The sequence below is a fragment of the Borostomias antarcticus genome (assembly GCF_949987555.1).
Source record: "Borostomias antarcticus genome assembly, chromosome: 18".
Classification (NCBI taxonomy): domain Eukaryota; kingdom Metazoa; phylum Chordata; class Actinopteri; order Stomiiformes; family Stomiidae; genus Borostomias; species Borostomias antarcticus.
Window position 1 is genome coordinate 17,839,789 of NC_140251.1, and position 20,000 is coordinate 17,859,788.

General features: G+C 45.7%; 1 protein-coding gene across 1 annotated transcript in view; it reads right to left on the reverse strand.

The window, feature by feature from the left end:
- Nucleotides 1-1,914: 1,914 nt before the first annotated feature.
- Nucleotides 1,915-20,000, reverse strand: part of LOC311321175 (NT-3 growth factor receptor-like) — a gene marked incomplete at both ends in the record, with an annotated part of 213,357 nt that continues 195,271 nt past the window's right edge. The window contains 4 exons of the mRNA XM_084453109.1: nt 1,915-2,100; nt 3,887-4,045; nt 12,175-12,418; nt 17,091-17,263. Of these exons, the coding sequence (XP_084309235.1) occupies nt 1,915-2,100; nt 3,887-4,045; nt 12,175-12,418; nt 17,091-17,263 (762 nt within the window). The remainder of the gene's footprint in view (nt 2,101-3,886; nt 4,046-12,174; nt 12,419-17,090; nt 17,264-20,000) is intronic.

Sequence of the window (20,000 nt, forward strand, 5' to 3'; positions counted from 1 at the left end):
AAGCAAACATGCCAGATTGGCTCAGCTTTGAGTAATTATGGATTTATCACTGAGGTGTTATTGAGCTTAAACACAACCTTGAATGGAATGCATTACTCAGCAAAGAGAGCAGGAGAGAGCACTTTCCCACGATGCCTTAGCCTGTGTTTGTCACCCCGGCGTTATGCTCCAAACTCCCCGATGGCTGGCAGAGCACTCCATCAGTAAAACACATTATGAATAATTCACCTGGCTGTGTTTGCCAAGTGTGGGGTGGTTAAACACAAAAAGCTGCACAGTAAAGACAAATTATCTTTGTACCTCATGGAGCCTTACTCACGTTGAGAGAAACATTATTTTGCAAGCATGGCGTCAACGCCTCTCCTTGAATATACTGTATGTGTGCAGTATGATAAAACAGGTGATATGAATGTATAGCTAGAAACTATTACGGCATGGTTCTCTCTGATTTAAAGAGTAGTTACCCCCAGAGAGCAAACATCAGATACAGGACAACCTGAGGGCAGCTGAATAACACTACTCACACCCTAGGAAACAAGAGCCCTGCAGTATAGGTGCAGTCATCAGGACACAGCCACCGCCAGACATTAATACAATACCAAGAAGCTCTTTGCTTAGGGATAGATAATGGAGGATATGGGTCTGAGAGAGAAACTGTCACTAGAATACAATGGGAGAAGAAAACGTTAAGCAGGAACACAGGGAGAGAAGGGTTATATGTGTGGGACCATAATAATCATTTCATACAATAGGTTTTCTGCTCACATAGTCTGTCATAGCGCAAGGAAATGAACACTCTACCCAAACAGTTTATATCTTTGTTTCTTTCATCTAAATCCTGATCTTAATGTTACATTTTTATCACATGTCCAAAAATGATACAAATCTAACATAAGGTAGATGGAATTCAGTAAAATGAACAGAACAACAAACACTCATGGCCAGGTGAAGAAAATAAAAGGAACCAAAAGAGAAATATTATCAAAATATCTATAGGAATCACTCACCATAACAATACATCAAGAAACTAAAAACCATCTAAATAGGAAATGAAATAAGTTAATATATCTTGGGACGTAGAAATTTACATTATATACATTCACTTTTAAATTAGGATGGTGATTGGTGGCTCCTTCTTCCTTTCTTGAGTTCTTTGTCTTGCTATAAAGCTGCTCCACCTCTGTAGCCAATAGCCTCCTTAGATTCAGAGTCTTTGAGAAAATCCAGCCAATCAGAGTGCAGTAAGGCTTTCTTCCAAAAGTCCCTGCCAAATGTTTACCTTGCCAATAATGCACGGTCATCATCGGCCGACGATGTACTGTTGCCCTTAGCAAGGAACATGGCAGATCCACACTTTAAAAATAAAAATAAATAAAAAATATATAGAATATATATTTATAAAAAGAAAAAGAAGACACCTGGGTAGTTTGATCTTCTGTCAAGCTGTAGAGTACCAAAAGCAAACACTTTGTCCAGGGTTGTCAGATGTTTTTTTCTTTTTTTTTCTTTCATTATTTTAGTCCTTTTTTTGTGTTTTTTTATACTTTTACGTAGGCTGTTTTTAGGAAAAAGAAAGAATGTTTTCTTCATACAGTATACAGTAACTGTACAGTTTTAAATGCAGGTAAACAAAATGTAAAAGTGCTTCTTTTTTTTTAAAGACTGTTATCCAGTGTATCGAAAGGAGTAGCAGGCACTTAAGTCCATCCCCAAGTTGTACAGTAGGTGTTTGACAGTAGAGCAGTACGGAACTCATCGTTTGGGTTATTCCTGGGTTGTTTTGTTCATCCGTTGGGTATAGAGACAGACAGGAGGAAACAGACAGATAGACGAACCCAACACCACTAATGGGGCTAGCACGCTAACAGGAGGCTAGCATGATAACAGGAGGCTAGCACGCTAACAGCTAGCAGGCTAGCCGAGGATGTCCAGGTAGACCGGCGTGGCTTTGCCCAAGGCATAGAGGATTTTCTGGATGTCCTTGATGTTGAGCCTCTGCTGGGGCTCCCTCTGCCAGCAGCCCAGCATCATGTCATAGACCTCCTTAGGGCACACCCGGGGTCTCTCCAACACCCGTCCCTGGGTTATACACTCAATCACCTGGGGATGGAGGGAGAGAGAGAGAGAGAGAGAGAGAGAGAGGGAAAGAGAGGGGGGGTGAGTGAGAATGAGAGAGGCAGACATAGACAGAAAGAAAGAGAGATCCCTACTCTTTTCACTCATAGACATTACAGTGGATGTCAACATAATGTGTAACAAGCTATTTAGCAGCAGTGCTCTGTTTGATTTCATCACCTTTATTTTAATGGTGGCATATCCTTTGAAAGCGTTTTACATTGTTTAGGTAAAACCCCCGACTAGTATCGTCATCGTCATCATCAACAACATCATCAGCTACACTGTAGATTGTATATCTGTTCAGCTTAAGTCTTTAGTCCTGGAGGAGTCTATGTTTGCCAGCAGGCTAGTTGGATGAGTCATCCACACAGCTCCAGGCTAGAGTCTACAGCACCGTCACACTAACACACCTTCACATGAATATACCACCATGCTCATATTTGAACAAACATGGATGATTTGATAATGATTTTACCAGTGGATGTGAAGTATCATATTGGGTTGTTTTCTCTGCATACTGCAGCTGTGACTGACTGCAACATATTGATTTATAATATTGCATTTCAGGTCTGCACATAATAATGCAGGGTTTCAGAGAATGCCTCTTGCTGCAATATTGTGTTTGGGGGGAATAATGACCCCCCAGATCGCCTGCTCTGAAATGTGCTCGGAAGAGGTCAGACGTACAGTCCGGCGCACATCTGGTGCTCGAAGAGACACTCTGCACTAGGGCTGGGTTAAAAAAAAAGAAAGATTAATCAATTCAGAATCAATTCATGAATCCCAAAATCGATCTTTTATTTAATGAATGAATGAATAAATGAAGGAATGAATAGTTAATTAATTAATTCAATGCTTCATTCATTCATTTTTGGAAATCAGTATCGATACCCAGCCGTAGTAGGCCTGTTGATGTGTTGCATAACTTGGTAGTCATGTAATCAAGGTTACAGCAAAAAAAAAAAAAGGTTTTAGTAACACTAACCGAATTGATATTGAATCGAATCGTGATAATCGATTCTGAACCTTGTGAAACGGAATCGAATCGATTCTTGAAATTCGAATCGATACCCAGCCCTACTCTGCACTGCAGGCAGCACCGTCAAGCTTTTCTAAAGTTAATGTGGTTGAATCAGTTTCAATGCTCTCAACCCATACTAACATCATTGTTAGACACTACTCTCTTGTGTTGGACACTGCTCTCTTGTCCTCTTGGTTAAGGGCTAATGTCCTGGTCAAAGACTGTAGCCATGGGCCTCTCCAGGAGTTGGTCAATTAGCCCGGTTCTGCTATACACCACTCCAGGGATTAGTATGACTGCCAGGAATCACAGTCTCCGTCCTGCCAGCTGGATTGGACTGGGGAGTGCCTCTGTAATCCCAGCCAGGGCAATAACCTTTGATGTGTTGTTGCACTGTTTGTCTGAGGGTTAGCTATCTACAGTAGCATGCACCACATTGGATTTTTGTTGGGGAAAATTAGTTTTGTTCTTAATTGATGAAACCAAGTTGCTGCAGTACGGTTGAGGCTGCTCTCAGTTTACTGTATGTGTTGCATACAAGAGAGCAGGGTTTGGACTTGGGGCATTTGAAGGGATGCTTGACCCCACGGAGCCACAAAAGAAATTGTCTCTTAAAGTCAGATGAAAGATACAACCATAATAAATGCATGGATCGTAGAGTATTCTATTCTCACACCAAGTCACATTCCAAGGAGAACAGAGGTTCAAGTTGCCCAGAAAACATGTGTCTAGAGGGAACTCCGGTACCTCGTTGTTGGCCAGCTGGAACCAGGGCTGCTTGCCGTAGGTGAAAATCTCCCAGAGGATGACTCCGAAACTCCAGACATCACTCTCCGTTGTGAACTTCCTGTACATGATGCTCTCTGGAGGCATCCAGCGGATCGGAAGCATGGTGTGACCTCCCACCTGCCACAGAGGAGGGTAGAGGAGGAAAGGAGAGGAGAGAAAAGGAGAGAGGAGAATAGAGAACGGTGATGGAAAAGACAGCTGTCAGAGCAGAGCCTGGCACTGACTTGTCACCACTATAACAGTTGTTTCAGAGGTCAGGGGGTATACTTTAAATGGCCTCAGCTGTCAAACCCTGCCATGGATTTCTGGAATGACCTGTACATCCTGTATATACACACTCACTCACTACACTACACTACTCTGTAGCGCTGAAATGTCTTTGCAGGTTAACACACAGATGGAGTGACAACAAAGGAACATCATAGCAGCATAGAGAAAGAGAGGCATTTCCAATGATTTTGAATGCAACCTTGTACAGTGTTTGGTATCTAACATTACTTTTTCCTTGTTCTCTAGGAAACCACTCTACATATATGACAGAGCGGAAGAGGAGAAGTCTATGGCCCAATCCCAATACTCCCCCCAAGCCCTAACCCCTAGTTTTGGAGTGTCTTCGACTGGGTAGTGGCCCTTCAGAACGGAGCCACAAGGGATAGGGGTTGAAATCTTTACCTAAGAAATGGGACACTACTCGCTACGTCTTCATCAGAATTTTATTAGTTGCCTGATTTTCTGCGGAGTCCCTGGGATGTTACAGTATAATTACTATTATTATACTGACAACTCTGACCAAATTTCAGGACAGAACAAGACATATGAATCAACTGTAGCTGCATCTAAGAAGCATGTTTACACATCGGCTGTTAATGTTAATCCTATATCCCATAGACATGCACTGATATCAGATAGCAGAGAAGTGCAGAAAAAATGCTACTGGATTATTTTTCAGACTTCATGAATGGGACATGGAATCAACTGTCACTCAAAAATAGTTGTTTACACAAAGTTCTATTGATTAGATTAGATTCAACATTGACCCATAGCCTACTGGACCATCAAAATGATGTTAAGTTAGACTAACAATGAAATGCAGTTGACATCGTGAATAGTGATTTTTTTCTGAAATACGTGTCATAACAATCCAATGACATGTTCTGCCTTGGTTTGCAAAGCATTGTGTGAGTTTTCATCTACCCCTCGGTTTCAAGTCAGCAACTGAAAACCCTTGTTTTGGAGGGCTGTTTGAATGCCCACTAGCCCTCGATATGCCCCCTAGCCCTAGAAGCTAATAGGAATGGGACACACTACCCTACGCATGACCTCGCAAAATGTAGGGGTAGGGCCAAGGGCTACGGCCAGGGAGGGGGGGGGGGGTATTGGGATTGGGCCTATGAGGCTCGCTAGGAGGAAGAAGATAAGACAAAGGCAAGAGAGAAAGAAGGATCCATTAAAGAAGGTGTTGAATAGCTCCTGCAGCAACAGGAATGAGCTCTGACCCCAACTGCCAGTTATAAAGTCTTCACTTCACTCTCCCAACTGTCAGTTATCAAGTCTTCACTTCATTCTCCCAACTGCCAGATGTAGTTACCTCTGCCCCAGCGACAGCGCAGGGCGAGAAGTTATGTTTCCGGTGGCGTGTGTGTGTGTGATTGTTAGCAGGATTACGCAAAAACTACTGGGACCAATTTTCACGAAACAAAGAGTGGAAGAGTGTAGCATGGTCCAACTCAACCCATTACATTTTGAAGCAGGTCCGAAGCATGGGTCGGGTCCACGATCCTCCCAAACACGGCTGGCCATTCACCTCCATTCATTTTTTTAACCAGGATTACGCTAAAAATATCTAAATTATTTTCATTCAACTCTGTGGAGGGCTGTAGCATGGGCAAATTTACAACCTCTTCACCTCCTACTCACAAAGCTGGCAACCAGCTGGATCTCATCTTCACTAGACACTGTTCCACCCTTAACCTCTCTGTCACCTCTCCATCTCTGACCACTACTTCATGTCCTACTCCCTCTCCATCCCCTCTTCCCCCTGTAATTCATCCTCCTACTCCTCCTGTTACCTCTGCCCTCCCTGCCCCTGAATCCTTCTCTCTCCTACCCTCTGATACTGCCACTGATCTTCTCCTCTCTACTCTTTCCTCTTCTCTGGACAATCTCTGTCCCCTCACCTCCAGGCCTGCACGCCCAACTCCACCTGCCCCATGGCTGTCGGACTCAGTGCGTACTGATAGACGGAGCCTGAGAATAGCTGAGCGTAAATGGAGAAAAGGCAGACTCCCAGAGGACCTTCTTAATGTCCAATCTCCTCTTTCCACATTCTCCTCCTCCCTATCTGCCGATAAAGCTGCTTTCTTCCACTCTAAATTTCTAACCTCTGCTTCCAATCCTAAAAAACCTTTTGAAACATTCTCTTCACTACTCCAGCCCCCACCTCCTACTCCCAACTCCTCCCTTCTCCCTGATGATTTCACCAACTTCTTTGACAAGAAAGTTAACGATATCAGATCCTCTTTCCCCCATCCCCCGTCAATGCTCCATGCATCAACCTCTCCACCCTCTCTACCACCCCCCTCCTCTCCACGTCCCACCTTATCCAACGTTTCTCCCCTCTCCCCCAACGAGGTACTCAACCTTGTAACATCTAATCGCCCCATCACATGCTCTCTAGACCCTGTTCCCTCCACTCTCCTTCAATCTGTTGCACCCAAACTAATTCCCTTCCTAACCCACCTCATCAACGCATCTGTTATAACAGGATGCTTTCTCTCTGCTTTCAAGACTGCCAGTCATTCCCCTCCTGAATAAACCGTCTCTCGACCCCTCTGACGTCAAAAACTACTGACCAGTTTCCCTTATATCCTTTGTATAGAAAAACACTTGAACAAGCTATCTTCATATCTCCACCAGAACGACCTCTGGGACCCCCACCAGTCCAAAGTCAAGGCTGGCCACTCGACAGAGACTGCCCTTCTTGCAGTGACGGAGTCACTCCATGCTGCAAGAGCGAACTCTCTCTCTTCTGTCCTGGTACTCCTAGACCTGTCATCAGCATTTGATACGGTAGACCACCAGATCCTCCTCTCCACCCTCAAGGAGAAAGGCATCACTGGCTCTGCACGCTGCCTGTTTTCATCCTACCTGATGGGTAGGACCGCTCCTACTAGGTGACATGGAGAGGGTCGATGTCAGACCCGCGAAGTCTGACTACAGGTGTTCCACAAGGGTTTGTCCTGGGTCCTCTCCTTTTTTCCCTCTACACTACATCTCTGGGCTCGGTCATTCACTCGCATGGCTTCTCCTGTCACTGTTATGCCGATGACACCCAACTGGTCCTGTCATTTCCCTCTTCTGATACACAGGTGGAAACACACATAGCTGGATGCTTGGCTGACATCTCGGAGTGGATGACAACACATCACCTCAAGCTCAATCTGGATAAGACTTAGCTGCTGTTTCTCCCGGGGTAAGGGCTTCCCGCACCGGGACCTGGCCATCACCATTGGTGATGCCGACTCGGACTGTGAGGAATCTGGATGTGACCCTGGAAGACCAACTGATGCTCTCCGCACACATCACATCCGTCACATGCTCCTGCAGATTAATGCTCTACAACAATCAGGAGGATTTGCCCTTTCTTCACTGGTGAAACTGAGCAGGTGCCCACCCTTGTCATCTCCCGCCTGGACTACTGCAAATCCCTCCTTGCTAGGGCCCCGGCATCAGCCATTAAACCTATACCCCTCCCGACCGCTACGCGCTGCTACCTCGGGACTACTGGTTGCCACGTCACTCCAAGGCCCCTACAGTTGATCGACACGGTCACGGCTCTTCTCTGTCCTGGCCCCACAGTGGTGGAATGAACTGCCCACTGACGTCAGGACAGCAGAGTCGCTGCCCATCTTTCGCCATAGGCTCAAAACTCATCTCTACTACCACGATCATATATCTCGATAATTCTTTTAGCTGTTCTTGCACTTTGCCTTCAGCATTAGATTATGCTCTTAGTCACTTGTTGTAGAAAGGAGATGCACTTGTGAGTTCTGGCAAGTAGTAGTACATTGGCTTTTCCTATGTTAAATGCAATTATTGGTCGCTTTGGATAAAAGTGTCAGCTAAATGACTGTACTGTGTAATGTAATGTACAACCTCTTAAATTTTGGAGCAGATCTGAATCACGGGTCGGGTCCACAGGCCGCCCAAACAGGCCGGACTGCCCATTCACTTCCACTCATTTTTTGGACTATGATTACGAAAAAACTACCAAACCGATTTTTATGAAACTCAGGGGTGCAGGGGCGTATCATGGGCCACTTTAGAACCTATTAAATCTTGGAACAGATCCAAATCACGGCCGGATCCACGAATGAAAACAAAACTTAGAACGAAGCCAGCTCCCTGTGTGGGGGTGCTAGAGACACAGGGTTTGGACTGGGGTGTGCGGGGGCAGAGCGTGCACCACATTGCCCACGCCAGCTGTGACCTGAAGAGGGCGCCACAGAGCCGGCTAAATAAAGGCACCCATTCACCTTCACTCATTTTTTGGACTAGGATTACAGAAAATGAAAAAAAATAAAATAACAAAGCCACTTAGCTGTGTGAGGGTGTTAGAGACACAGGGTTTGGACTGGGGTGTGCGGGGGGAGAGCCTGGAGTGCACTGCACTGCCCCCCACTGGCTGTGACCCGAGGAGGGCACCACAGAGCCAGCCAAATACAGCCACCCATTCAACTCTGCAACTTTACCTCAGCCCCAGTGAATCACAAGCCGCCCAAACACGACCCGGATGGCCATTCACCTCAATTTATTTTTTGGATTATGATTACACAACAACTAACAGACTGCTTTTCTTGAAACTTGGTGGAGGGGTGTAGCATGGGCCAATACAACCCATTAAATGTTTGCGTGCAAAAGGCCACAAAATGCATTCAGGGGTGAAGGTCTGTGTACCATTTCTTGTTTATTGATTGAAACAATGAGGCATTAATCATTACACCCTCATCTCTGCTTCCACCGGATGGGTTCTGAATCTGTTTCCGATGCATGCCTATCATTGTGGTGTGAATATTCCAATACGGGACCAGAGATGAACAGGAGTGGCATTTCAGTGATGTCCCCCGGATGTCTAGGACAGGACATCTAGGTCTGGGTGGGTGTGAATGGTTAACTATGCAGCAGCTATGCCAGGACGCAGACTGAGCAGTGGAAGTCAGAGAAGCTGCCATTCACACTCAGACCTGGGACAGGGGTAGTGGGAGGAGAACGAGACGTCTGAAGTGAAAATGATTTCGACCTGGGGATCTTGCCTTTTGTCGTTAGGGGCTGATGGCAAATTATTTAACAATACACATTAGTCTCAAATACGCACCTGATTTAAACCTTATTCTAGTGTTGAATGGTTTTGCTGCATAATGTCTGAGTCCTCTATATACTCCACCATTTCCTTGCTTTTTTCCCCTCCTCTGTCCTCTCTCCTCCCTCTCTTTCTACCCCTTGTTCTCTCCCCTTCCTTGCTTTAAGATGGATGACGTTGTATTAATGAGAATGTGGTCAAATGTCTCCTGGACCACATCCCATAATACCAGCATAAAGTTAACCAGCTGTACTGAGAGGATAAGAAGATAAGGCATGGCATATGAAAAACTTTGTGTGGACCGACATGTTGTAATGGCCACAGTCCACAGAAAACATAGGTCTGTACAAAGTAAAGTATTCAATGATGGTTTGGCTTCAAAAACGATAGTATAAAGAGTCTAATTAACCCTGATAAGACTGCCATCAGTCACGCCTCTCTCTCTCTCTCTCTCTCAAGTACTGTAACAATGTATTATTACTTCATTACAATAAACCACTGGTTTCCATAACCAGTATTATTCTTAGTCATGGATTCAGGAACATCAGTTTGAAATACTGTAACATACCGGTAAAAAGACTGCTGTCAATGATAGTCTTGATGAGATTGCTTTCCACATGGCTTTTGAAAATCAATCTGATTTGGTGGAATTAAAAAAAATCAATTAACTGGATCAGCCAGCCACATTGTGTTTGTTTTTGTTTATTCTACAGTACCTAGGGAGATAAGGGTAGGCTGAGGAGGACTATTTGTGAAATCAGTTATACAGTAGGAGATTGAATGAGTTGATAGAGTTTCAATTAATCTTAATAGCTTCTCTGTGGCAGGTCTGGAGCCAAACAGCAGACCAGTGGTGCATATAAATGAGTATGGTGGGCTTCCCTTGGGGTGGAGTTACTGTAAAGCAGTCTGGACGAGAACATATTTTCACTACATCTATGCACTAACTACAGTACTATGAGGAGGGCCATTACATGGTGGGTAATATGGAACATGCACACAGTATGCCTTGTTTCTACTAATATACATTCATCTTAAATCTATTGCATTGCTACTTCTCATATATGTCAACAATAGTATTGTGTGATGAGCGATTGATTGGATTATAGCTGACTGTGAAAATAGTATGACATTATGTTGTGTGATAATGTAACTACTTAGTTCTACTATAGTGCTATATACTATGTCTGTTCTCTTGGTTGGTGTTGGAACATTGTCAAGGTTTGTTTGTCCTTGGTGTTTCTTACAGTATATATTGAGCTCTACAACAAATCAGGTTTATGACTTCAATGTTTTATGAGTTCTCTGTTTTTTTTGTCATTTTATCGAGGGCATGTCAAAGAGAATTGTCCGTCTTGTGTACTGTAAACCAGACGGACAATCAATTTCTCTGAACTTGAGTTTGAATCTGAGTCCAGCCTGTATAGTCTCTCTGGCTGCTGCAGTAGTAAAGCACGATATCCATGCTCCTGCGCAACTGCAGCCCAGGCCGGCATCTAATCAGGCCCCAGGAAGCCTCTTTCTGGCCTTCACCACGCTGACAGAGGCTGTCTGTTCATCTGACCAGAGGGGCCCATGATCCACACCCTGCTCTCCACTCAGTGTGAGACGGGCCACAAGTTTCCTCGAGCTCCGGGAGGAATGAGCCCCCACCACCTCCCCCCCCCGCCTCCGTATGTCAGCCGAGTCAGAGGGAGACATGTGCGCTTGGCTGCCGCCCCATTTATAATCACTAGGCAACAGGGAGTGTGTCCAGTGCAGTTAGGGATCCCTGATCTGTGGGGTCGTGTCAGAGAGGATCCACACACAGCCCTGGGCTGGCGCCTGCGAGGTGGAGCAACATGGCCCGAGGCCCACAGACCTACCCCGGTCAGCAGGGGGCAGCAGCCCAGACATCTGCTGGTTGTACTACAGTCTGCTGATGCTAGGTGAGCCCTTTACAGTAATTGAGAGCACTAGTACATCATACATGTTAAGCTCTAACAGCTGTGTACGTACTGTATGGATCTCAGCGGTTTCGGACAAACAATATCCAACTCAGCATGTATGTATGTTTTTTTGTGTGTTTTTTTCACCCTTATGATCCTACATTCATCCTGTTCGGTCTACTATCCTATATGCCATACATTAACAGCAGGAAACAGGAAGGAAATCACACAGCTATTACTGTAAAGAGCAAAGACAGAACAAAAGCTTTACTGTGCACAGCCACCACACTCCTGCTTGGTCTCAATGGCATCATTTCCTGCCACTCCCGGGCCGTTAATTGATACGTGTCTTTTACTGAGCTGCTTGTTGCAAAGAGCAATCAGACGTTAGAGACGGCCATTAAAGAAAAATATCCCACAGAACACATTAAGTGGGAAGAGGCTCAATGGGCTATTTGACATTTACTGCAAATGTAACATATTTCCCACAATGGCAATTATAGTCAGCGTCTAGTGAGAATCGCACTATGCCACCACACCACTCCCTCCATAATGCTAGTCATGACTTTCTAGCGCTGTGGTCTCTTATCAAGTCAGCTAATGGATATTCAACATGGTAAACTGGTCTGCGGTCAATACATTTGAGGAGATGACATTTGAAGGGATGTACTCAACAAAGCACCATTGACAAAATGTTACAAAACAGTGACATGTATACTTAAAGATTTAGCAAAATTAATATTTTGGGTTAGCCAAACGTCATGCCTGTTAACCCAAAGGACTGAGGCTACTACCTCCCCAACAACAGGGGAGGTAGCAGTCTCAAAAACCAAAACCTATGTGAAAGGTCAGTCTGAAGACACATACAGTAATGATCACGACAAACATGCAACACAAGCACAAGAAGAACCCTTATCCCAACCCTAACAATGGAGGTAGCTTACAGTGTAGCTCCTCACCCGATAGTAGTCAGTGCTGTAGATGTCCCGAGACATGCCAAAGTCTCCAATCTTCACCAGCAGGCCGTTGCCCACCAGGCAGTTGCGGGTGGCCAGGTCGCGGTGCACAAAGTGCTGGGAGGACAGGTACATCATACCCGCGGCGATCTGGCTGGCGATGTGCAACATCTGGGACAGGCCCAGTTCCCCATTGGTCTGCAGTGGCTGACCGTCAACCAGGATCATGGCGTCAGGTCCATGGGCTCTGGGGACAGAAGAAAACGACCAATCAGGGTATAATACATGGTTCTTGTGTCTAAACATCAGCTCATGTCCCTGAACTCCTCCTGGAGTATTTTTGAAGTACTGCATTATAGACTTCTTAGCTATGTAATTTTGCTATGGCTATGCCATATATACAGTCTATTATCATGTAATAATATTATGTTATTAGTATTACACATTGCACTTAGTACATACAGTAGCAGTGCAGTTCAGAAACCCACTAGTATCCATTCATGTAATTAGCTGGCTTTAGCTAACGAGATATCAGCTCAAATGAGTGTAATGCTGATGGTTCAATTGATACAGGACGTTCAGTGTTGTCATAGTGAGTCTGGGGCACCGGGTGCAAAAAGCTTGAGAGCCCGACATGAATTGATGCCATCATATTAGTGGAAATGCTATTAATGTCATGAAATTTGCATCTGAGCTACAAGCAGATGCAGACAGTGCTCTCACTCCAATGTTCCCCTGCCACTACAGCATCCTAGGATTCAATAACATTCAGTCATATTGGAGATAATCCATCTCATTTGCATTCTTGACACAGTTTCCTTTTATCTCAGCCAGAGCACACTGGGAGAGCATCCAGAGGGTTTAAGTAACACCGCAGCACAATAACAAAGTTGGGGGGAATACACCTCTGACAGGGTGCAGTCTGTGACTGAAAATAGAGGTAAAAATAACAGATTGATAACAAAAAAATAAATAAAACAGAACATAATATGAAAGGATATGCAAAAAAAACTTGGTTAACACAGCGTGTGGGTTGAAAGAGCATACAATATAACAATCGGACAGCAACCCAGAGAACAGAAGATGAAAAGAGGATAAATGCAGAGTGATTTTAAGACGATTCAAAAGCCATGGAGAAAAGATGTGTTTTTAGTCTCAAACTGAAATGGCTCAAAGCAGCGACAGAACTAACGGGGCGGGGTAGGCTATACTACAATTTTGCATTTTTACAGCTCACTTTTCTGGCCTCCGGGTGAAACTTTTTTTTGCTTCCCACTGGAATATGTAGAGGTGGGACCTATGCCCACCCCCCCCTTTGCTCTCTGTAAAGCGCATTGTGTTGCCTCTGTGTATGAAATGCGCTATACAAATGTAGCGGAGGGGCCATGTGCAGTCAAAACAGACATCACACAGGCCCTGGTCTGTGGTGAGGCAGAGCCGGATGGACTCGAGGATAAAACTTTTTACACTGATCCTCTCCTCCGAGTGAAACCGCTAAGAGGTTGGGATTACTCTCTCCTTTGTTCTAGAGGGTTAGTGTCAACAGATCCTGGCGTCCTGTGGCTGGCATCAAAGAGACTGAGTCTCCCCTTTTAACGAAGGACTGGAGTGGGACGGTTTATGACCCGGGCCTGGTCCCACCACCCTCTCTCCCACTCCCTCTCTGAGAACATTCCAGAACACCAATATCCATCCATCCATCGTCATCCGCTTAACTGGGGTCAGGTCGCGGAGGCAGCAGTTCCAGCAGGGGGCCCCAGACATCCCTTTCCCTAGCAGCATCAACCAGCTCTGCCTGGGGAATCTTTAGCCACTCACAGGCCAGTGCGGAGATGTAATCCCGCCACCTGGTCCTGGGTCTACCCCGCGGCCTCCTCCCAGCCGGACATGCCTGGAACACCTCCCTAGGGAGGCGCCCAGGAGGCATCCTCACTAGATGCCCGAACCACCTCAACTGGCTCCTTTCGACACAAGTCTCTCCCGGATGACTGAACTTCTCACCCGATCTCTCAGGGAGACCCCAGCCACCCTCCGGAGAAAACTCATTTCGGCCGCTTGTATCCGTGATCTCTTTCTTTCGGTCATGACCCATCCTTCATGACCATAGGTGAGGGTGGGGACGAAGATCGACCGGTAGATCGAGAGCTTTGCCTTTTGGCTCAGCTCTCTTTTCGTCACAACAGTGCGGTAAAGAGACTGCAGAACCGCACCAGCTGCTCCGATTCTCCGGCCAAACTCCCTCTCCATAGTTCCCTCACTTGTGAACAAGACCTCCAGATACTTGAACTCCTTCACTTGGGGTAAGGACTCATTTCCTACTCGGAGCGGACAAACCAGTGGTTTCCTGCTGAGAACCATGGCCTCAGATTTAGAAGTGCTGATTCTCATCCCAGCCGCTTCACACTCGGTTGCGAACCTATCCAGAGAGTGCTGGAGGTTGCAGGCAGATGATGCCATCAGGACCCCATCATCTGCAAATAGCAGTGACGCGATCCCCAGCTCACTGAACTGCAAACCCACCTCCCCACGACTACGCCTCGATATCCTGTCCATGAAAATCACAAACAGGATTGGTGACAAAGCACAGCCCTGGCGGAGGCAAACCCCCACCGAAAAGGAAGACGACTTACTGCCGAGGACACGGACATAGCTCTCGCTCTGGGTGTACAGGGATTGTATGGCCCTAAGTAGGGATCCCCGGTCATAAGCCTTCTCCAAGTCCACAAAACACATGTAGACAGGTTGGGCAGACTCCCAAGCCCCCTCCAAGATCCTTGCGAGAGTGAAGAGCTGGTCGGTGGTTCCACGACCAGGACGAAATCCACATTGTTCCTCTTCGATCTGAGGTTCGACTATCGGCCGGACCCTCCTTTCCAGCACCTTGGAGTACACTTTTCCTTGGAGGCTGAGTAATGTGATGCCTCTATAATTGGCACACACCCTCTGGTCCCCTTTTCTGAATATTGGGACCACCACCCCAGTCTACCACTCCTTTGGCACTGACCCGGACTTCCACACAATGTTAAAGAGGCATGTCAACCAAGACAGCCCCTCAACACCCAGCACCTTCAGCATTTCTGGACAGATCTCATCAGTCCCTGGGGCTTTGCCACTGTGGAGTTGTTTGACTACCTCAGTGATCTCCTCCAGGGAAATTGACGATGACCCCCCATCATCTTCTGGCTCTGCCTCGATCGTAGAGGGTGGATTAGTCGGGTTCAGGAGTTCCTCAAAGTGCTCTTTCCAACGCTCAACAACCTCCTCAGTTGAGGTCAGTAGTGTCCCCTCCTTGCTGTATACAGCTTGGATGGTCCCCCGCTTTCCCTTCCTGAGGTGCCGGATGGTCTTTCAGAAACACTTTGGTGCTGACCAAAAGTCCTTCTCCATGGTTTCTCTGAACTCCTTTGCCTTGGTCACGGCCGAAGCCGCAGCCCTCCGGGCCAGTCGATACCCTGCAACTGCTTCTGGAGTCCCCGGGTTAACATATCCCGGAAGGCCTCCTTCTTCAGTCGGACGGCTTCCCTGACTACCACTGTCCACCATGGAGTCCGAGGGTTACCGCCCCTTGAGGTACCTATGGTCCTCATGCCACAGCTCCCAGCCGCAGCTTTAGCAATGGAGGCTTTGATCACCGACCACTCATGCTCGATTGTCCCCAACCTCCACAGGGATGCCTGAGAAGCTTGGCCGGAGGTGGCAATTGAAATCTCTCTGGACAGGCTCTTCCTCCAGAAGTTCCCAGTTCACCCTCACTACATGCTTGGGTTTTCCAGGTCTGTCCAGAAGCTTCCCCTGCCATCGAAACCAGCTCACCACCAGATGGTGATCAGTGGACAGCTCTGCCCCTCTCTTTACGTGAGTGTCCAAAACACATGGCCTCAGATCAGATGATATGATAACAAAATCGATCATCGACCTTCGGCCTAAGGTGTTCTGATGCCAGGTGTACTTGTGGGTATCCTTGTGTTCATGGTGATTGTTATGGACAAACCGTGACTAGCACAGAAGTCCAACAACAAAACACCACTCGGGTTCAGATCGTGGTGGCCATGCCTCCCAGCCGGGCCAGCGGTATAATCATAAATTATACATAGTCATAGTCAGATTTCCATAGTTATAAACTCTTAAACTGCTACACAAATAAAGTTTGATTGAAGTTGATTTGATTAAAATAGAATGTAACATAACCTGTACCAAGAATAATTGACAGAATGCTAGGGCCCAAGCTTTGCAAAGCCTCTTTAAGGAGCCTTCTGGAGAACAATGTAAACAGTGTCACACATTGATGACTGTGGTCAACCTTTACAGATGTTGTGTCACACAATCGGTGTGAGGAGGGTTGTTTGTGTGAGATTCATGTGGGACTTTTAAGGGGCAATGATGACAGACTCATTGTATGGCATTATTGCATCACAATGTTGACAGAATCATTTAAGAGCTATTTTCCTTTGTAGACAAGGGGAGATAGCTGCAACATACAATTAAGCAATAAACCACGAGAGGCCGTGTGTTATAGTGATTTTATAACAGCTAGGGGGCGTTGTTAGGCACAACGCGAAGCGGAGTGTGTTATAAAATCACTATAACACACGGCCTCTCGTGGTTTATTGCTTTTATACAACGGTTACTACAGCTATTAGTGTAAAATAGACACACAGTAATGTAAAATATTAACATTTATTCAAAACGAAGCATCATTCCCTCAATTCCGCCGAGCAAAATAGTTCCCCTAACAAATGGGTTGCCAAGCAACAACAACAACTAAAATGCATTGGATCAAATGGGAGGTGCATTAATACTAAAACTGGAATGATATGCAGTCCCAGGTGTGTGTTACAAATTTTAACACGGCTTCCAGCCAATCAGAATCAAGAACCAGAACTAACCGTTGTATAATTAGAGTTAGTCACTCCTCCTACCTGAGGAACTTGTTGAGGTCCCCATGCTTCATGTACTCGAACACCATGATGAGGGGGTCCCCGTCCACACACACGCCGTAGAACTTGACAATATGCTCGTGCTGCAGGTTGGTCAGGAGCTCCGCCTCTCTCTGGAAGTCCTTCCTGGCAGCCAGTGTGGGGTCCTTCAGGGTCTGAGGGACACAGAGGGGCCATCAATAAAGCTGCACTCAGCGACTGGTGTCATCAACAGTGAAACAACTGTACTCCATGAAGACCCTTGGCATCATTCTCTATACTGTATCGGCAATACTTGGGTTCTCTAAATGGGTTCTCAATACCAATTGAAATGAAATATATATTGTAAAGAATATTTTCTTTACAGGATGAACTTTATTATTTAAAGAATATTTAAAGCTGTCACTTGTCTGTTTAGTGTTTATGACATCAAGGGTATAGAGCTATTTTTAAGAAAGGACTAGTTGCCATTTAAATGGTCGGCAAATGGCTGACAAGTTCCATACATGTTCCAGCCTTCTGTGATACTGTAGCACTGTGGATAGAAAACTACTTCTGTGTCTGCTGAGGCCAGGGACATACTATCTAATCTCTAAGTGATTTTTCTCAAGACAAGATACCAGGAATCAAGAAGGCAATTTGCTCATAAATCTCAAGAAAACAAGATAGAGAGAACCAGATGCATTATGTTGTGCAGTGATGAACCCTACAGTGCATGAGCATAGACAGCCCCACCCCGCATGCAAACAGCTCGCTGGTGTGATCTGGGTCTGGATAGAGCTCTAGTTCCACTTCTCTAATATTCTCATTTCAGGAGCAGCAACAAACACCAAAGAAACATGTTTTGATAGGATGTCATACGGATCTCGTAACATCATGTGGTGATGGACTTTGTTAAGATGTCCCGTATGTCGTCTGACGTTACATGGTGGTGATTCTCGCTCATCTCCCCCTCTCTCCCCTCTTTCTCTCCCTTATCTCTCCACCACCTCGGCCCCATCTCTCTCTCTTCTCACCCTCTCCTCATCTCTCAAAGGGTACAGACCACCCAGGGCCCCAAGAGAGGGGGGACCCTTCCAAAAGCCTTGAATTGAGTTCGTTTTTGTTTGGATTTTTTTATTTCAGTTTTTCTAAGTAATATGTGTGAGAGAGACTGAAATGTGTATCCCCCCCAAAAAAGTGGAGATTCTCTGAGGACCCTGGCACCCCTTAGAAAATGTACAAAATGGTTTAGACCACTCTAACTTGACGCGCTCACTGGAGACCGCTCGAGACGGCTAGAGACTACTCACTCAGTCACTCTACAGTACACTGCAGTCTAACTCTGTGTGAGTGAAAAACGACCTAGATAATGCCTTCACCTAAGAAGTGTTAATCGGGCTTCCAAAAGAGAAAAGAAAGAAAGTAAAGCGAAAGAAAGAGAGATGAGGGAAAACAACAATTGACACATTTCTTTAAAAAGAAAGGTGAGTCCTGAGTTGGCTAGTTAGCTAGCTAACATCAAGTAGCCTGTTTTATTGTAGGCCTATGTTAAGTTACAGTATGTAAGTATGGTTAAGAGACTAATATCAATCCTGTATGCTTTATGCTTGTAGAGGGGTCTGTTGGAGCAGATAGAGAGCAAGATGTGCTAGGGGATGTGGGAAGTGAAGAGGGAAAGGAAAGTGAAGGTTGTTCTGAGGGCAGTGAGAAGGAGGAGGAGAGGACAGAAGAGGAAGGGGGGGGGGGGGTGAGAGCAGTGCAGAAGATTATTTACCAGAGGACCCAGGACTATGGCCAGAGAAGCTTACTAATCAACAGAGAGACACAATTGTTCGCAGACTAGCTGGTGCAGAAAAAACAGACATAACCAAAATGGCACCCAAAAATATGGAAGGCAAACCATTCCCAAATTATCTTCAGTATGCCAAGTCAGCCAATGGGCGTGAGAAAATGAGGAGAGATTGGCTTATCCAAAGCAAACCACATTTAGCCATAGTTAAGTAATTGTACTGTAGGCTAATATGTTGAGAAAGTAGGGTTGAAATGTGCTGAGATTTCAAAGCAGTATCACTTGTTTAAATGTGGTATGAACTGTTCATTAGTGACCTACCCTAATAACCACATGACATCATGTGTTCAGTTGTTGGCTCGATTATTTGTCAAATTTTTCAAAAGAAAAATGAGAGACATGGATCGAGAGGAAGGGGGCCCAGAATTTGGTCTGACGGCCCTGTCCTCATCTCTCATCTTTCTCCCTCATCGCTCCCATGACTCTCCCGTATCTCTTCCTCATCGATCTCCTCTCTCCCCTCTCTTTCTCCATCATCTCTCTGTCATCTCTTCTCTCCTACTCATCTCTCTTCTCTTCCATATCTCTTTCCGTTCTCTTCCTCATCTCGCCCTCATATCTTCCTCATCTCTCTTCTCTCCCTTATATCTCTTCTCTCCCTCATCTCTCTCACTCATCTCTACTTTCTCTCTCTCCTCTCTCTTCCTTCTCTCTCATCATTCACCTCATCTCTCCCCCTTCTCTCATAAAAGTACTGGCTGTGTGATGGCACTGATGAGCTTATAGCTGATAACATTCTCGTTTATGAAGTGCCTGGCATGTACAAAGCTATTTACTTCTGAGCCAGTGACTGTCAAAGACTGTAAAAGAGAGATGTATTCTCCCCGAGTCCAGGCCCTCTTCCAGACTGTCATTTCTGGGAACCTCTCCATCGAAAAATGAAATATCTCCTTGCCATAAACGACGTTTCTTAACACAATGCATGGTTTCCTCAAGATTTAGATGATTAAAAACCACATTAATATGCCATAACTGAACAATTATGGCTGTAACTATCTGTGGGACACTCATTCCAACAACCAGACATTTATGTCCTTCCCATCTCTCACACCCTTATCTGAGCTTCATAACACCACAACGCA